This window comes from Amblyraja radiata, chromosome 25 (assembly GCF_010909765.2).
Source record: "Amblyraja radiata isolate CabotCenter1 chromosome 25, sAmbRad1.1.pri, whole genome shotgun sequence".
Taxonomy (NCBI): Eukaryota; Metazoa; Chordata; class Chondrichthyes; order Rajiformes; family Rajidae; genus Amblyraja; species Amblyraja radiata.
In genome coordinates, this window is record NC_045980.1 from 36,013,379 (window position 1) to 36,030,719 (window position 17,341).

The window sequence follows — 17,341 nt, forward strand, 5'->3', positions numbered from 1 at the left end:
CCAGCCCATCCGCACTGCGCCTGCGCTCCCTGGACCCACCCCCCCAACCACCACCACCGCCCGCACTGCGCCTGCGCGCCCCTGGTCGCCCGCGTCAAGGTGGGACAAGTAAAGATACACAAAAATGCTGGAGAAACTCAGCGGGTGCAGCAGCATCTATGGAGCGAAGGAAATAGGCAACGTTTCGGGCCGAAACCCTTCTTCAGACAGTAAAGGGCCTGACCCACTTGGCCGTCATTTGCGCGTCACGCAGATGGCGCGCGAAGATTTTGTACATCACAAGATCCCGCGACGCCGCGCGTCACTGCCTATGTCGTGCGTCGTGACGCGTAAATGATGTCGCGTAATTTACGCGCAAATGACGGCCAAGTGGGACATGCCCTTAACCCTAATTTTCCCCCCTCTCCATCCCTCCCCCACCCTAATTCTCCGACCAGTTTCACTGTCCTGATTAAAGTTTATCTTTGTGTGCCTCGTTGTCAACTCCCCCTCGACTAACAATGATCTATTCTACATTTAGAAGTTAGACATAAAATGCTGGAGTAACTCAGCGGGACAGGCAGCATCTCTGGAGAGAAGGAATGGATCGTAACCGAAAAAAAAAATCAAGTTCAGTCTGAGGAGCTGGAGTGAAGGCGGACGCGGTGGGGAGAGGGTGTGTGGCGGCTCCCGGGCGGTGGGGGCGCTGTCGGGCAAAGATTATACGGACCAAAGATTATATACGGACGGTGGCTGAGGGGAGGGAGCGAGTGAGCGGGAGTAGACAGTGTCCCGGAAAGTGGCGGCCGCTGGAGGGGGAGGGGGCAGAGTTTGAGGGGGAGAGGGCAATAGACAGGCCGGGGCGGGAGGGCGCAGAGTGAGTGGGAAGGGGAGACGTGACCGAGGCTGGAGGAAGAAGCAAAACAAGTTTCAAGACAGGAAAGTTCTGGAAAGAAAACACAAAGAGAGAGAGAGGCTGGGCTGGAGACGTGGGGAGGGGGTAGTGGAGAGGAGGGGGGAGAATGGGAGAGTGAGTGGGAGAGGGAGTGAGGTGGGAGAGGGAGTGAAGGGGGGAGTGGGAGTGAGGTGGGGAGAGAGGGGGGAGTGGGAGTGAGGTGGGAGATAGTGAGGAGGGGGGGGGGGAGTGCGACCATGATGGAGGCTGCGGGCTCGGCCCTGGACAAGGCTCCGGCCGACCTTTCTGTCACGGATGTTTACGACATCGCGGCGCTGGTGGGCCAGGAGTTCGAGCGCATCATCGACACGTTCGGCTGCGACGCCATCGCCAAGCTGCTGCCCAAGGTGGTGCGGGTGCTGGAGATGCTGGAGGGGCTGGTGGGCCGCGACCGCAACAACCCCGAGCTGGGGGAGCTGCGCCTGGAGCTCGGCCGTCTGCGGCTGGAGAGGGGCGAGCGCATCGAGAAGGAGCGCAAACACCAGCAGGTCCGGGGGTGGGGGAGAGAGCATGGGGTGGAGGGGGGCAGTGGGAGAGAACCGGGGGTGGGGGGCAGAGGGTCGGAGTGGGGTGTATGCGCTGGGGGCAGCGACAGGGCAGTCTTGACAAAACTTTGGTTTGGTAACCGATGGAAGTCGATCAAACTATTGTAAACGTTGCCTGAGATTTGGACAATATGCCAAGTAATCTTACTCTTCCCACTCTCCTGCATTTTTTTACTGCTTCGCCCAATATAATCAGTCCACCATTAATACCTCGCCCAGTCTAAGCTAACTCCCCATAAACTAGGTCTCCACCTGTACTACTAATAAGATCTGGAAAGCTGGTACAGGGAGCTGTGCCCTCGTTACCAGTGGATCAGATGAATGCTCTGCAGCCACTGTTTCTAGCTGTCAGTGGTGGTGGACCAGTCAATAAGAATTGGGTGCACAGAGGATGGAGATTGAAGAGTGACAGTAGATCCCTCCAGGCACCAGCATGCAGTCTCCACACTGGGGTGTTGTGGGAAAGTGGGGAGGACTGCTGCAATTTAACATAGAAACATAGAAAATAGGTGCAGGAGTAGGCCATTCGGCCCTTCGAGCCTGCACCGCCATTCAATATGATCATGGCTGATCATAATATGATCACAGCGTCATTCCTTTTTAAAAAAAATGTGAATCTTGTGTTCCTTTCACACATTTTGAAACTTCCAAGAAGGACTTTATTGACATAGAATGGTGTTGGGATTGTAGTCACAGCTGCAGGAAAAATGGTGGAACATGGTTATAAACTTAATGGAAATCTGAAGCAAGATCTTTGGTGATCGTATTTAGTGACAGGAGGAGAGGTTTTCCGGGCAGTCTGCAGAGTGACCCTGTATTTACATGTACTTGTCACAGAGTGGTTTGTGTTTAGGTCCAGGGGTCACGTAGTGGTTTGTGTTTAGAGGGAGGGTTCACAGAGAGATTTAGGTGCAGGGGTCATGGAGTGGGTTTGTGTGTGGATGGGGGGGGGGGGGGGGGGTTGTGGTGTCATGGAGTGTTTTGCTGTCCTTTGGGATTGAGCCGGCTGCTGACGAGCTGAATGATCTGGGTCCACCTGCTGGGTTTTAGAAGATTGGGGGGGGGGGGGATCTTATAGAAACTTACAAAATTCTTAAGGGGTTGGACAGGCTAGATGCAGGAAGATTGTTCCCGATGTTGGGGAAGTCCAGAACAAGAGGTCACAGTTTAAGGATAAGGGGGAAATCTTTTAGGACCGAGATGAGGAAAACATTTTTCTCACAGAGAGTGGTGAATCTGTGGAATTCTCTGCCACAGATGGTAGTTGAGGCCAGTTCATTGGCTGTATTTAAGAGGGAGTTAGATGTGGCCTTTGTGGCTAAAGGGATCAGGGGGTATGGTGAGAAGGCAGGTACAGGATACTGAGTTGGATGATCAGCCATGATCATATTGAATGGGGTGCAGGCTCGAAGGGCCGAATGGCCTACTCCTGCACGTATTTTCTATGTTCTGTGTGATGAGCTGAGCATGGGAAGATTCCTGAGCTAGGTGTAGGGTGGGGATATTCCCTGATGATTACACAATGTTTAATTCCATTTGCTGCGTTTCAGCAAATGAACCAGTCCGTACCTGTAGAGAACATTCCGGCATATGCCACTATGGTCATGGCCAACTTCCGCTCAGCATTGCTTTGTGCCATCCCCACCCCCCCAAGGAGTCACTGCTGACCAGCCCCAGCCCCTCCCACCCCTCCCCAAGATGACTGAACAACATCTCCTTTGGGTACCTAAACCCAAATATTGAAAATGTTGTTGATTCTGAACTCTCCATCTTGGAGGCTTGAAGACAGCAAGGATCAAAAGGATGTGCTGATACTGTCTGCGATGCTGCATCTCTCTATCTCGCTGCTTGGCCCTCTCCACACCAAAAACACCCAGTCAATTCTCTCCCCCTCCTTCCACCCTTCCATGCCCCCAGCTTCCTTGAGTAGCTGTCTAATTACTCTAAAACATCGGATGTATCTACCTTGACGTTATTGTGGCTGGGATCTCTACATTCTAACCTCTTCTGTAATCTTATTCACGTCAGAGGAACGTATTTCCCAAGGTGTTCATCAAATTGGGACAATTGTGTTAAGGGAACTAAATCTTGAGCAAAGAAATGGTTGGTCAGTGCTGGAATAAATCATCGGGTCAGTCAGCAATTCTGGAGAAGTTTCTGAGGTGAGGTGTTGTTCTGCTTTGGTAGTTTACAACTCGCAGTGTGAACATCAAATTCTCCACTGCCCCCTCAACCTACTCTAGAGATGCTGCCTGACCTGAGTTACTCCAGCACTTTGTGCCTTTTTTTTTTAAACCAGCACCTGCAGTTGCTTCTTTCTAAAGCACTGATTGGCCACGGCAGGAGTGGCATCTTTGAAGTGAGCCACTGGCCTGCAAGCCTGGGGTTGAGAGGCATTGTGCCTGGGCATCTGGCCCCACACTGTGCCACTGATTCTCCCCACTCCTCCATCCCGTGTCAACTTGTGGTCGTTCATTCTCACCGGGAGACCGGTGTTCTTGGTGTTGTCGTTTGATTGGAGATTAATGCTGAATTGGATTGACAAGTTTCACTTGTCTCGGACTGTTTGACAATGTCCTTGATTCTAAACTTTCCGCCCTGGAGGATTGGGTTGGAGTGTCGTGGTGTGTGTCGATGTTGTCTGGGACAGAGCCTGGCTGCATCCTCTGTCTGCGCAATGTACACTCTAACACCTGGTGTGTCGGAAGTAACTGCAGATGCTGTTTTAAACTGAAGATAGACACAAAATGCTGGAGTAACTCAGTGGAACATGCAGCATCTCTGGAGAGAAAGAATGGGTGACGTTTCAGGTGTGAAGAAGGGTCTTGACCCGAAACGTTAACCATTCCTTCTCTCCAGAGATGCTGCTTGACCCGCTGAGTTACTTCAGCATTTTGTGTCTATATAACTCCCTGTTGTTAGTACAGTCGGTCCGGGACAATTTGTTGGTAATATTGATGCTGAGGAACCTGAAGTTTTCCACCATCACGACGCATCCATTTATTTGCTTCACGAATGAATCATAGAAACATACAAAATTAGGTGCAGGAGTAGGCCATTCAGCCCTTCAAGCCAGCACCGTCATTCACTATGATCATGGCTGATCATCCAAAATCAGTACCCCGTTCCTGCTTTTTCCCCATATCCCTGATTCCGTTAGCCCTAAGAGCTAAATCTAACTCTCTCTTGAATACATCCAGTAAATTGGCCTCCACTGCCTTCTGTGGAGGGGAATTTCACAGATTCACAGCTCTCTGGGTGAAAAAGTTTTTCCTCATCTCAGTCCTAAACGGCCTACCCCTTATTCTTAAACCTTGACCCCTGGTTCTGGACTCGCCCAAATCGGGAACATTTTTCCTGCATCTAGCCTGTCCAATCCCGTAAGGATTTTATATCTCTATACTTATAAAACTCTGATTTTGGATGTGTGTGTATTTATGTGATGTTCGTGTGTGTTTCACATCTCCTCGAAAACACGATGGGTTAACGGTAAAAAATTTACATATTCCAATAGAAATTTACGCTGTGATGTCAAAAATCGCCTTATCTGAAAATTTCATGCATTATTTCTCGAGTTATTTATAAAAATGTTCAAAAATGTCAAATAACTTGGAAAATAAACGAGATGGTCTCACTGATGGCGTCACAATGGCTCTGCTCCTCGCGGCCTGCTGCCCTATGTTCCACGTGCAGCGAGTGACGTCACCCCTTTCCCCCCCGGGCAAGTGGGCTCTGCACTGCAGCTTGCGAGCACTCCAGAGCGCTTCGATCGCAGGAACTCGGGAAATCGTGACGCCTTTTCCTTGCTGGTGATCCGGATCCCACCTGGCGATCTCTGGCCGTCACGGGGGACGACCTCCTATCCGTCTCCCCCGCCCGATCGTCTGTCACGCGGGTGGATGGGCTTCCCCTCGCGGAAGCCACGATTGATCGGCCCTCCGTTGCTTTTGACCGCTCGCAGCAGCAGGGCCGCCCGCTCAAAAGACGCCGCAAATCGGAAACCCCAGCTCCAAAAGGCAGCAAGCTCCCCAACCTCTATGTCCCTCTCTGCTCCTCCGCGTCTCTCTCTGTGCCTCCGTGTCCCTCTCTTTGCCTCTATCCCTCTTTGTCCTTCTGTGTCCTTCTCCGTGCCTCTGTCCCTGTCTGTGTTTCTGTGTCCCTCTTTCTCTCTATCCCCCTTCCTCTCCAGCCGCGCCTGCGAGTTGGAGACTATGCGTATGGATAGGGCGGGGCATGGGGTAAAAGGTGTGAATGAATAATAATATAATATCAATGGGGGTGGTTAGTGTGTGTGTGTGACGCTGCAGGCCGCCCCTTCCCAACGGGTCCCACTTGGTCTTCTAAATTGCACTGAATACAAGCCCAGCCGACCCATTCTTTCATCATATGTCAGTCCCGCAATCCCAGAAATTAATCTGGTGAACGTACGCTGCACTCCCTCAATAGAAAAAACTCAAATTAGGGGACCTAATTGTCTGTGTCCTAACTCAAATTAGGGGACCAAAACTGCACACAATACTGGGCTGTGACAATGGGCAGCAGTAAAGTTACACTGAGATACCATCAGTCCCTGTGAGCTCCGTAGGGTTTGGTTGAAGCTGCACAGTGGTGTCCTGGTTACGTGAGGGATCTGATCCCCACAACTGTCCCCAAGCCACTCCATTCGCCACAGTAACACTTATTTAATCTGCAATTTGAGAAGGAGAAGGTTAAATCGGAAGTGTCATTGATGCAGTTGAACAAAGAGGTCTATGAAGGCATGAGAGGGGAGCTGGCCAAGGTAGACTGGAAAGGGATCCTAACAGGAATGATGGTGGAACAGCAATGGCTGGAATTTCTGGGCATAATCCGTAAGAAGCAGGATCATTTCATTCCGTAAAGGAAGAAAGATTCTAAGGGGAGTAGGAGGCAACCGTGGCTGACAAGAGAAGTTAGGGATAGAATAAAACTAAAAGAAAAGATGTATAACACAGCAAAGAGTAGCCAGAAGCCAGAGGATCGGGAAACTTTCATAGGACAACAGAAGGAAACAAAACGGGCAATAGGGGCCGAAAAGATGAAGATCTTAAGGGGTTGGACAGGCTAGATGCAGGAAGATTGCTCCCAATGTTGGGGAAGTCCAGGACAAGGGGTCACAGCTTAAGGATAAGGGGGAAATCCTTTAAAACCGAGATGAGAAGAACTTTTTTCACACAGAGAGTGGTGAATCTCTGGAACTCCCTGCCACAGAGGGTAGTCGAGGCCAGTTCATTGGCTATATTTAAGAGGGAGTTAGATGTGGCCCTTGTGGCTAAGGGGATCAGAGGGTATGGAGAGAAGGCAGGTACGGGATACCGAGTTGGATGATCAGCCATGATCATATTGAATGGCGGTGCAGGCTCGAAGGGCCGAATGGCCTACTCCTGCACCTAATTTCTATGTTTCTATGTTTCTATGAAGGGAAGCTGGACAGGAATATAAAGAAGGACAGTAAAGCTTCTTTAGATATGTTAAGGAAAAAAGAGTAGCAAAGTCAAATGTGGGTCCCTTGAAGGCAGACACGTGTGAAATTATTATGGGCAACAAGGAAATGGCAGAAGAGTTGAATAGGTACTTCGGATCTGTCTTCACTAAGGAAGACAAACAATCTCCCAGATGTACTGGAGGACAGAGGATCTAAGGGGGTAGAGGAACTGAAAGAAATGTTCATTAGGCGAGAAATAGTATTGGGTAGGCTAATGGGACTGAAGGATGATAAATCCCCTGGGCCTGATGGGCTGCATCCCAGGGTCCTCAGGGAGGTGGCTCTAGAAATAGTGGACGCATTGGTGATCATTTTCCAATGTTCAATAAATTCAGGATCAGTTCCTGTGGATTGGAGGATAGCTAATGTTATCCCACTTTTCGAGAAAGGAGCGAGAGAGAAAACGGGGAATTACAAACCAGTGAGCCTGACTTCGGTGGTGGGAAAGATGCTGGAGTCAATTATTAAAGAGGTAATAATGGGGCATTTGGATAGCAGTAAAAGGATTAGTCCAAGTCAACATGGATTTATGAAAGGGAAATCATGCTTGACTAATCTTCTGGAATTTTTTGAGGATGTGACAAGTAAAATGGATGAAGGGGTGCCAGTGGATGTAATGTATCTAGACTTTCAGAAAGCCTTTGATAAGGTCCCGCACGGGAGACTGGTGACTAAAATTAGAGCACATGGTATTGGGGGTAGGGTGTTGACATGGATAGAAAATTGGTTGGGAGACCGGAAGCAAAGAGTAGGAGTGAACGGGTCCTTTTCAGAATGGCAGGCAGTGGCGAGTGGAGTGCCGCAAGGCTCGGTGTTGGGGCCGCAACTGTTTACCATATATATTAATGATTTGGAAGAGGGAATTAGGAGCAACACTAGCAAGTTTGCGGATGACACAAAGCTGGGTGGCAGTGTGAACTGTGAAGAGGATGTTAGGAGGTTGCAGGGTGACCTGGACAGATTGAGTGAGTGAGCAGATGCGTGGCAGATGTAGTATAATATAGATAAATGTGAGGTTATCCACTTTGGAGGCAAAAATAAGGGGGCAGATTATTATCTCAATGGGGTTAGGTTAGGTAAGGGGGGAGGTGCAGCGAGACCTGGGCGTCCTTGTACACCGGTCACTGAAAGTTGACCTACAGGTACAGCATGCAGTGAAGAAAGCTAATGGAATGTTGGCCTTCATAACAAGAGGATTTCAGTATAGGAGTAAAGAGGTTCTTCTGCAGTTGTATAGGGCTCTGGTGAGACCACATCTGGAGTATTATGTACAGTTTTGGTCTCCTAATTTGAGGAAGGACATCCTTGTGATTGAGGCAGAGCAGCGTAGGTTCATGAGATTGATCCCTGGGATGGCGGGACTGTCATATGAGGAAAGATTGAAAAGACTAGGCTTGTATTCACTGGAGTTTAGAAGGATGAGGGGGTTCTTATAGAAACTTATAAAAGGACTGGACAAGCTAGATGCAGGAAAAATGTTCCCAATGTTGGGCGAGTCCAGAACCACGGGCCACAGTCTTAGAATAAAGGGGAGGTCATTTAAGACTGAGGTGAGAAAAACTTTTTCACCCAGAGAGTTGTGAATTTATGGAATTCCCTGTCACAGAGAGCAGTGGAGGCCAAGTCACTGGATGGATTTAAGAGAGAGTTAGATAGAGCTCTAGGGGCTAGTGGAGTCGAGGGATATGCGGAGAAGGCAGGCACGGGTTATTGATAGGGGACGATCAGCCATGAATGGCGGTGCTGGCTCGAAGGGCCCGAATGGCCTCCTCCTGCACCTATTTTCTATGTTTATATGTTTTTATTGTATCACTCTGCATGCACTTCCTGTCATTCTTTCCTTTGAAAATCACCCTGAACTGATCAAATGTATACTGTACCCAGCCAATGAATACCTTGAAACATTTTATTAATGTTGCTAACCTGACAAATGCTTTAAAAATGTCTGGAAGAATTGTGTGTGATTTCTCTCAGTCAGGGCAGTGCACCACGGGAGGCCCTGTATCCGTGTCCCAGTGTTGGCCAGGTCAGCTGTGGGTCACGCCTTTGATGTATTCTCTGTGCTTCTGAGTGTCTCGTGGAAGGGAGGGGAGGGGGGGGGGGGGAGGAATCTGGATTAGTGTTGAGGACCCCGGTCACCAGGAGGGTAAGGGTCCTGCGTCCTGTGCCCCTCGTGGGGAGGGGGGGGGAGGTGTGTGATCCCCACACCGGATGAGAGGCTAGCCCTCTGGAGCTTGGACAGAGGGTGCTGGGTTGTGGGTGGAGTGACGTGGCTGCTGCCATTTTCACAATGGGCTGTGATTATGGGATGACGCTGGCTCTTGGCAGCAGCTCTTGCTTCATGCTGCCTCCCAAAATAACCCGTGTGGGGAGAAAAGTTCCTGACATGGTCACTCACGGGGTAAACACTCGGCAACTCTCAGCCAGTGGACCTGAGCCACTGGCTGCTGTAAAATCAAATTCCAACACGTCACTCAGGCCCGACAAAGCAGCCGATACTCGTGGAACTAATATTCCTGCAGGAGTCAATGTTTCTGGAGTGTGTGACTGGATAACTGGCTGGAATCCAGGATCGGTCTGTCTGTCATGAGCGCTCGGTACACAAAATTGCTGGAGAAACTCAGCGGGTGCAGCAGCATCTATGGAGCGAAGGAAATAGGCGACGTTTCGGGCCGAAACCCTTCTTCAGACTGATGGGGGGTGGGGGGGAGAAGGAAGGAAAAAGGGGAGGAGGAGGAGCCCGAGGGCGGGCGGATGGGAGTGTGGGAGGAGACAGCTAGAGGGTTAAGGAATGGGAGGAGACAGCAAGGGCTAGCAAAATTGGGAGAATTCAATGTTAATGCCATGAACGCTCGGTGCTTGGGAAACTTTTTATATATTTCCAAAAATAAACTTGATTCAGAAAAAATATTTTAAAAAAACAAAAACTGCATAAGCTCTTCACACATTCTCTATATTTTCATAGTGTCTTACTCAGTAGTGTTCAAACATATCTTTACACAAAACACGAAGATAGATACAAGAAGCTGGAGTAACTCAGCGGGACAGGCAGCATCTCTGGAGAGAAGGAATGGGTGACGTTTCGGGTCGAGACTCTTCTTCAGACTGGTTAGGGATAAGTTAAACAAGAGATATAGATAATGTAGAGAGATAAAGAACAATGAATGAAAGATATGCAAAAAAGTAACGGTAATAAAGGAAACGGGCCATTGTTAGCTGTTTGTTGGGTGAAAACGCGAAGCTGGTGTGACTTGGGTGGGGGAGGGATAGAGAGAGAGGGAATGCCGGGGCTACCTTGCGTTAGGGTTATGCAAAACACCCTTGCCAGTCATGTGGCCTCCTGCGGTGATATCACTCCCCTTGTATGAAGGGTGTCCCCACCAGACTCTGCCCCCCAATGTCCAGCAGTCTGTGGAGGGGCGGGCGGTCTGAGTGGGGGTGTGAAGGGTTACTTGTGTAGGGCGGTCTGTGGGTGTCTGTGTCTGGGAGCCCGTGTGTGTAGGGGGTGTGTTGAGTGGCCTGACTGCTGACGTCTGTGTGTCTTCAGGAGCTGGTGCTGGTGGAGGATGTGTGGAGAGGTGAGGCCCAGGACCTGCTGTCACAGATCGCCCAGCTTCAGGAGGATAACAAGCAGCTGATGACGAACTTGTCCCACAAAGACATGCATCTCACCGAGGAAGAAATCCTCAGGCAGGAAGGTAAAGTAACGGCTTTCCGCCGTGGACTGGGCTGTGCGGAGTAACCTCCCAAGTGCCGTGTACACCCTCCCCCAGTGCGGTACACACCTTCCCCAAGTGGAGATACAGTGGCTGTGGTCTAGTGGTCACTCTCCACAGACTGGACTGTTGTCCAGTGATCACTCTGGTCCAGTCTGGAAACAGCCATCGGTGAAGAGTCTCTTGAACTTGTTCTTGTTTGGAATGTGTTGTGTTCAGGACAAATTTCTCAGTCGATGTGCAGGTGGCCCAACTAGAGAGGGCAACACTGAACCTCCTCTGGGAAATAAGACAGAGCAGCTGACTGAAGTGTTTGTGAAGAAGCACTTTGGGACAAGTCACCATATTTGTGTTAGTTTTAATTATGGAAATAATGATAGGATTGCAGTGGAGGTGGGGACCAGGCAGGGGGAGGAACATGAGATGAGAGAAACTCCCACATCAAACTTACAAAAAACATTTAGACACAGAATGCTGGGGTAACTCAGCGGGACAGGCAGCATCTCTGTAGAGAAGGAATGGGCGACGTTTCGGTTTCTCTGAGGGAACTCCCAAGTTAGTTATGCTATAATGCCTACAGTCTGCTGTTCAGGTCAAATCATTCAAAGATGCCCATCTGTACATGGGGTCTGGAGTGAACTTGCTGTCCAACTTGCCTCTGGCCAGCTGTGGAAGGGGAGGAACAAGGGATGAGCCCAGGCTCCCCCACCACAGCCCCAGTGTGAGGGGAGAGGCAGCGAGCGTGGCCCCACTAATGTCCCTCTGTCTTCTAGCCGGAATGTCAGAGAGAGAGCGCCTGGTGATGAAGAAGCTGAAGGAGGTCGTGGACAAACAGCGGGCCGAGATCCGAGCCAAGGACCGGGAGCTGACACTGAAGAATGATGACGTGGAGGCTGTGAGTGGCTGCTGGGGTGGAGAGAGAGGGGGCGGGGCAGAGAGAAGTGGGAGAGGGGCAAGAGGTGGAGACAGATGGGAGAGGGGTTGGGGGTGGGGAGAGATGGGAGAGGGGCAGGGGGTGGGTGTCATGGAGAGCGGTGGGGGAGGGTTTTGGGAGCTCGGGAGGTGCTGACAAGGTATCAGGGGTGGGGGAGGGGTTGAGAGGAAGGGATGGTGGTACCCTGCTGAGGTGTTGTTGAGGAAGGAGGCCTCGTGTGTCATGGAGAGGCTGCTGAGGGAGGGTGGTAAGGCAGGGAGGAGGGAGGTGGGGAGTGGGGAGGTGGTGGGGTGGGGTGTGGGAGGGGGTGAGGTGGGGTGTGGGGAGGTGGGGTTTTTGGGAGTAGGGTGGGTGGGTTAAAGGCAGGCGTTGCTGAGTAGCGAGGCTGGTGTTTCACCCCTTCCCCTCCCCATCCCCTGCGGGGCTGCAGTTGCAGCTGCAGCAGAACCGGCTGATGCGAATCAACCACGAGCTGCGGCACAAGGTGACGGTGATGGATGCGCAGGGCAAGGGGCTGATCGAGCAGAAGGTGGAGCTGGAGACCAGGCTGCAGACCAGGGAGCAAGAGATGGGCAAACTACGGCAGAGGGCCCAGGGCAGGCACCTGGAGAACGGCGCCCACCAGGGACCACCGGTGGGTGTGGGGGAGAGAGGAGGGGTGAGGGGAAGGAGGGGGTGGGTGAGGTCTTGGGGGTGGGGTGGGGGGGGGGGGGGGGCAGGCCCGGCAAGTAAAAGGAGGGCTGGTGGGTGCTTGCTGTCGGCTGAGGATGGGTGGGGGGGGGATCAGGTTGTGGGTGGGGGTAACTGGGAGGGGAGACGTAGCAGGAATGGTGGTGGAGAGGGGACCAGCTCTATGCGTGGGGGGAGGCTGAGTAAATAATAGGAGGGCCGGTGGGGTCTGGCTGCAGGAGGTGCCCTGCCCTGTCTTCCCCCCCCCCCCCCCCCCCCCCCACAGGGTAACCAGGCTTGTGTCCCCCACAGATGGAGGGGGAGACGGTGGGGGAGGAGGAGGTGCCCCTGGGGGAGGCGTCCCCGGCGGATGGCAGCGAAGCCAACCAGCCGCGCTTCACGCTGCAGGAGCTGCGTGACGTCCTGCACGAGCGCAACGAGCTGAAGGCCAAAGTGTTCATGCTGCAGGAGGAGATGGCGTACTACCGCAGGTCAGCGCTCCCTCCCACCCCCGCCCTCACCCCCATCCCCACGAATCTCACCCACCCCCACCCTCGCCCTCACCCTAAACCCCTACACCCACCCCCACGGATCCCACCCCCACGGATCCCACCCCCACGGAAATCACCACCCCCCCCCCACCCTCACGGATCTCACCCCCCCCCCCCCCTTCAAACCCACCTCCCCCCCGCTGCAGGAGGAGATGGCACACTACTGCAGATCAGTGACCCCCCACCCCACGCACACCTCAAACCCACCCTCCACGCCGCAGGAGGAGATGGCGTACTACCGCAGGTCAGCGCTCCCTCCCACCCCCGCCCTCACCCCCATCCCCACGAATCTCACCCACCCCCACCCTCGCCCTCATCCTAACCCCCTACCCCCACCCCTACACCCGCCCCCACGGATCCCACCCCCACGGATCCCACCCCCACGGATCCCACCCCCACGAATCTCACCCACCCCCACCCTCACCCTAACCCCCTACCCCCACCCCCACCCTCACCCCCACCCCCACGGATCCCACCCCCACGGATCCCACCCCCCCCCACGGATCTCACCCACCCCCCCCCACCCTCACCCCCACGGATCTCACCCCCCCCCCCCTTCAAACCCACCTCCCCCCCGCTGCAGGAGGAGATGGCACACTACTGCAGATCAGTGACCCCCACCCCACGGACCCCCCGTCCCCCACACACACCTCAAACCCACCCTCCACGCCGCAGGAGGAGATGGCGTACTATTGCAGGTCAGAAACCCCAGCAGGGAGCTGACCCCCCTCCCCCCCTGCAGACCCCCATCCACCACAGTTCCCCAGGAGGGTGGTGGCTCTAAGCTGTCTCTGTACTGCTCCACACGTGTACTGTACCTGTACTGCATCTCAGTGCTGATGTAAAGTGATTCTTGTACTGAACTGTGAACAAAATTACTTTCACTCTTGCAGACCTTGCTGGAGGTCAATGCAGCCTCTCCGGTCAGTGGTCTCCCCCCCCCCCCCCCCCGCGTCCACTGACTCCCGTTGCTTTTTGTCCTTCTTAACAAGGATGTTATTCAGTAATTGCAGTTTACAGTGTACCGCAAAGTACAATGACTGTCAACAGTCCCGTTACATCAGGCAGTCATTATAATAGGTGCATCTTTATCCACGATGCTCTCGACTACCCCCGCCCCCCGCGGTGACCAGCACTCACAGATGGCCTCCAGAGTCCCCATGGAACACCGCGTGTTCCCTCTCCAAAAACATGCGAACACGGACGTAGGCCCAGAAGAGGGGTCGGCAGTCGACTCTGGTGTGACCATCAACCACCCACGAATGGCCATCTTGGAGTAGACCGACAGGGAGATCCCACCCTCCCTCCCCACCCCCTGCCTTATGTCCAAATACCAAAATTGTGGGACTAAAATGCAACCAAAAGTTGAGGAGTAGCTCCTTCAGATATTGGTACATGGGCTCAGCCTCACACTGTCCATTTACATGTGGAATGGTCTCCTCTTGGCCGCGGAAGTTACAGGCGGCCGGCGAGCCTATGAACCGATTCACATTTATTACACACCACAGCCCCTGTGCAGCACTCTGCACCCCAGTCCCCGATGTAAAGGTGGAGGACTCCCTTGTAGAGAGACCTCCACTGGCGACCGCCCCTGCCGTGGACACGGACCTGACTCCTGGTGTTGTGTGGTTGCAGTGAGGAACAGGAGGACAGCACCGGCTGCATGGACCCCCCGCCCCACCCACCCGTGCAGCCCCGCCCAGCAACGCAGCCCGACTCCGGCATCCGCCGGCTGTGAGTATCCGCGGGAGGGGGGGGGGGGGGGTGGGGGTGGTTTGAGGGGGCTGGGCTGGGGGAAGGGGACCGAGGGGGAGGGGCAGTGGGCTGGAGGAGAAGGGGGGGGAACGGCTGCGGCCATCATCTTGTCTGGCGCTGGGCAGGGGGCAGCCCCCCCCCCCCACTGAACCAACCAGGGGGACGGGGGTGGTTTGGGCTGGTTGGGGGTGGGGAGCAGGGAGCAGGGGCAGCAGGAAAAGGCAGAGGTGACCATACAACACTGCACACTGTGCCCCACTGGTCTAACTGGCACACGGTCACATCGGCCGTAGTTAGATCCAGCCATCGCCCAGGGTCACACACACCCCACCCTGGGGGAGGTTTGGGGAGCGAGATCGTGTCATCCGTGGAGTGATGATGTAACTGACCCTCAATGTGGGGGAGCTCAATGGTGATCTCATGTTCCCATACAGATGTCGCATGCTATTTGCCACTGTTCCCGCAGCCTTGCATGCTAATACCATCTTGTGTTTCCTGCAGTATTGCATGCACCACTGGATTTCCTGCAGGGTTGCAAGCAGCACTGCAGCCTTGCATGGTTCCTCTCAGTGTTGTGGAGCATTTCATGCGTTCAGGAGTTGCAGACACTCCCTCTGCCCATCAGGGTTCCTGCCTGGTTTTGCTGCCGAATCGTTTGTCCTTTTCCCCAAACTGCTTTCCATCGTTTCACTCAAGCCTCACACTCTCTTCAGTGCAGTAAGTCACTCAGGTGTCTCTATGTGGAGCTCTCCACTGCTCCCCAGCCAGCTGCATGGACCCCTGCCTGCACCTGATGCTGCTGTCCGGAACTGTGGGGCGCCATCTGTTGTCGCATCTTTAGCTGCGCTGTATTGGAATGGGCCCGTGTTTCCTGCTACTCACTGTGTATGTCTGTCACTCTCTGCCCAGGATATTCACTGCCATCATGCCCATGGTAGCAGCTGGAGTGATTGCAGATGATCCCACTTTGCAGCCTATCAGAAGACTTTTTTCCCTTGTACGATCATTTTATTATCTTGCCCGCTTTGATCTTTTGCATGGACTGATATTTGCTGCCCCCACTGTGCCCGGCTGGTGGGAGGTTGATGCACCCGCTCATCCATATAATGCATGCTTGTCCACAATTACATGTTTGCTGCGGTTTGTAGTTTCCCTTGGTCTATGCTTTGTTAATTAATTCACCTCTTCTCCTGTGCTTCAATCCCTGACCTGTGCTATCCATGTTGTGACGCTTACTTTTCATTTGTCCGATTGAAGAAGTTGGTAAACTTGTTTGTTTAAAACAAAGCTAATCTGGAATAGGCTAGATGTTAATGTTGAGAGCTTCTGCTAGTGTTCCCAGCCCGTGTCTCTGAGTACGTTTGATCAGATGCTGGGGATGGAGTGAGAAATGATGGTCCCTCCCCTCTCCTCCCCTCCCCACTCCTCCTCCCCTCTCACAGTGACCATGCTCCTCCAGTGAGGTGATGTCCCCGTCTGAAGAAGGGTTTCGGCCCGAAACGTCGCCTATTTCCTTCGCTCCATAGATGCTGCTGCACCCGCTGAGTTCCTCCAGCAATTTTGTGTACCTTCGATATTCCAGCATCTGCAGTTCCCTTTTGAACACCTGATGTCCCCTCCCCTTGTGCCTGAAGCAGCCACCTTGGCCACAGTGGCCGTGCTCCCCACCCTGTCCTTGCTGCTGTTGTCACTGGGGGAGCTCTGATGTCCAGCCCACTGAGTGGGACCACGCTGCGCTCAGTCTGCTGCCCTCCCACCACCCTGGATAGTGACTTCTCGTGTCTCCAAGCTCCTGCAATCGCTCGTCAGACATCCTTAAAGCTTTATTTCCCATCATCTCTACAAACCTCTGATGGCTTTTCATGCATTCATTTCATGCCCCTTCTCACCTTGTTGTGGAAATCCTGTGTGAGTGTTGTTTTACTGGCTGCAAGCTGATGATTCTAGGAGGAGGTGATTACCAGTGTGTGGAGATCAAGGTGTGGTTCAGATTGAGGAGGACTCATTCCGTTAACGTTGCTTGTCCTTGTTGATAATGTTTACGATGAGCCGTGCATGGTGAGATGGAGTCAGTCCTGACATTGGGTTAGCTTGGACATTTGCACCTGTGACCATGCCAGCAGGGATTTAATTGAAGAGTTCTTTCAAAGGGCTGGCACAGAGGTCAGGGCTGAATTGCCTTGCATTGTGGTGATGGATTGTGGGTGCATGCTATTAACGAGGTCTCACACGGCCTTTCCTTGTTTCCTGTCCGTGGTGGTGTTTGAAACGAGTGATTTACAGGTGGGGTAACGCAAGCTGTTTATTTGTGTTTTGCGCAGGTTTAATTTATTTTCACGAGACAAGCGAGCGGAGAGCCGCCTGCGGATAACAGGATCGGCTGGGACTTGGGCAGATTCAGACCAGGATGGGGTTGTCACAGAGCAAGGACAAGAGGCTCTGCCACATCTATAACCCATTGCTGGGCTAGCAAGGCCAACAACCACCTCTCAATCCAGAGAACATTTAAATATTGACATTCACAAATCTAACCAAGCCCAAGTAACGCTGGTTGGAGTGGACAGTCTGTTGGAGAACTGTTGTCATGTAATCACTAACCATGTTCGGGAAAGGTTAATCAATGTGTGGAGATCATTGTATTGCAGTAGTAACAATAGATTTGTAACTTGCAGTATTATATCCAAACCCAAAGGACTTCTCTCTCTGAGTTATGCAGCTTTTGCCTCTACTAACC

At 52.8% G+C, this 17,341-nt stretch overlaps 1 protein-coding gene across 4 annotated transcripts; it reads left to right on the plus strand.

Annotated features, from left to right (window-relative positions):
• Positions 1 to 1,095: 1,095 nt before the first annotated feature.
• rilpl1 (Rab interacting lysosomal protein like 1) lies at positions 1,096 to 17,302 on the plus strand. Of its 4 annotated transcripts, XM_033043881.1 has the most exons (8): positions 1,096 to 1,422; positions 10,530 to 10,680; positions 11,472 to 11,593; positions 12,063 to 12,266; positions 12,614 to 12,792; positions 14,488 to 14,586; positions 15,517 to 15,604; positions 16,929 to 17,066. In XM_033043881.1, the coding sequence occupies exons 1-8, from the start codon at positions 1,132 to 1,134 to the stop codon at positions 16,932 to 16,934; spliced, it is 1,140 nt and encodes a 379-aa protein (XP_032899772.1). In that variant the 5' UTR covers positions 1,096 to 1,131; the 3' UTR covers positions 16,935 to 17,066. The 4 variants fall into 4 exon arrangements, with proteins under 4 accessions (XP_032899772.1, XP_032899770.1, XP_032899771.1 ...); XM_033043879.1 differs by lacking the exon at positions 15,517 to 15,604 and having other exon boundaries at positions 16,929 to 17,302; XM_033043880.1 differs by lacking the exon at positions 15,517 to 15,604 and having other exon boundaries at positions 12,063 to 12,262; positions 12,613 to 12,792; positions 16,929 to 17,302.
• The last annotated feature ends 39 nt before the right edge of the window (positions 17,303 to 17,341 follow it).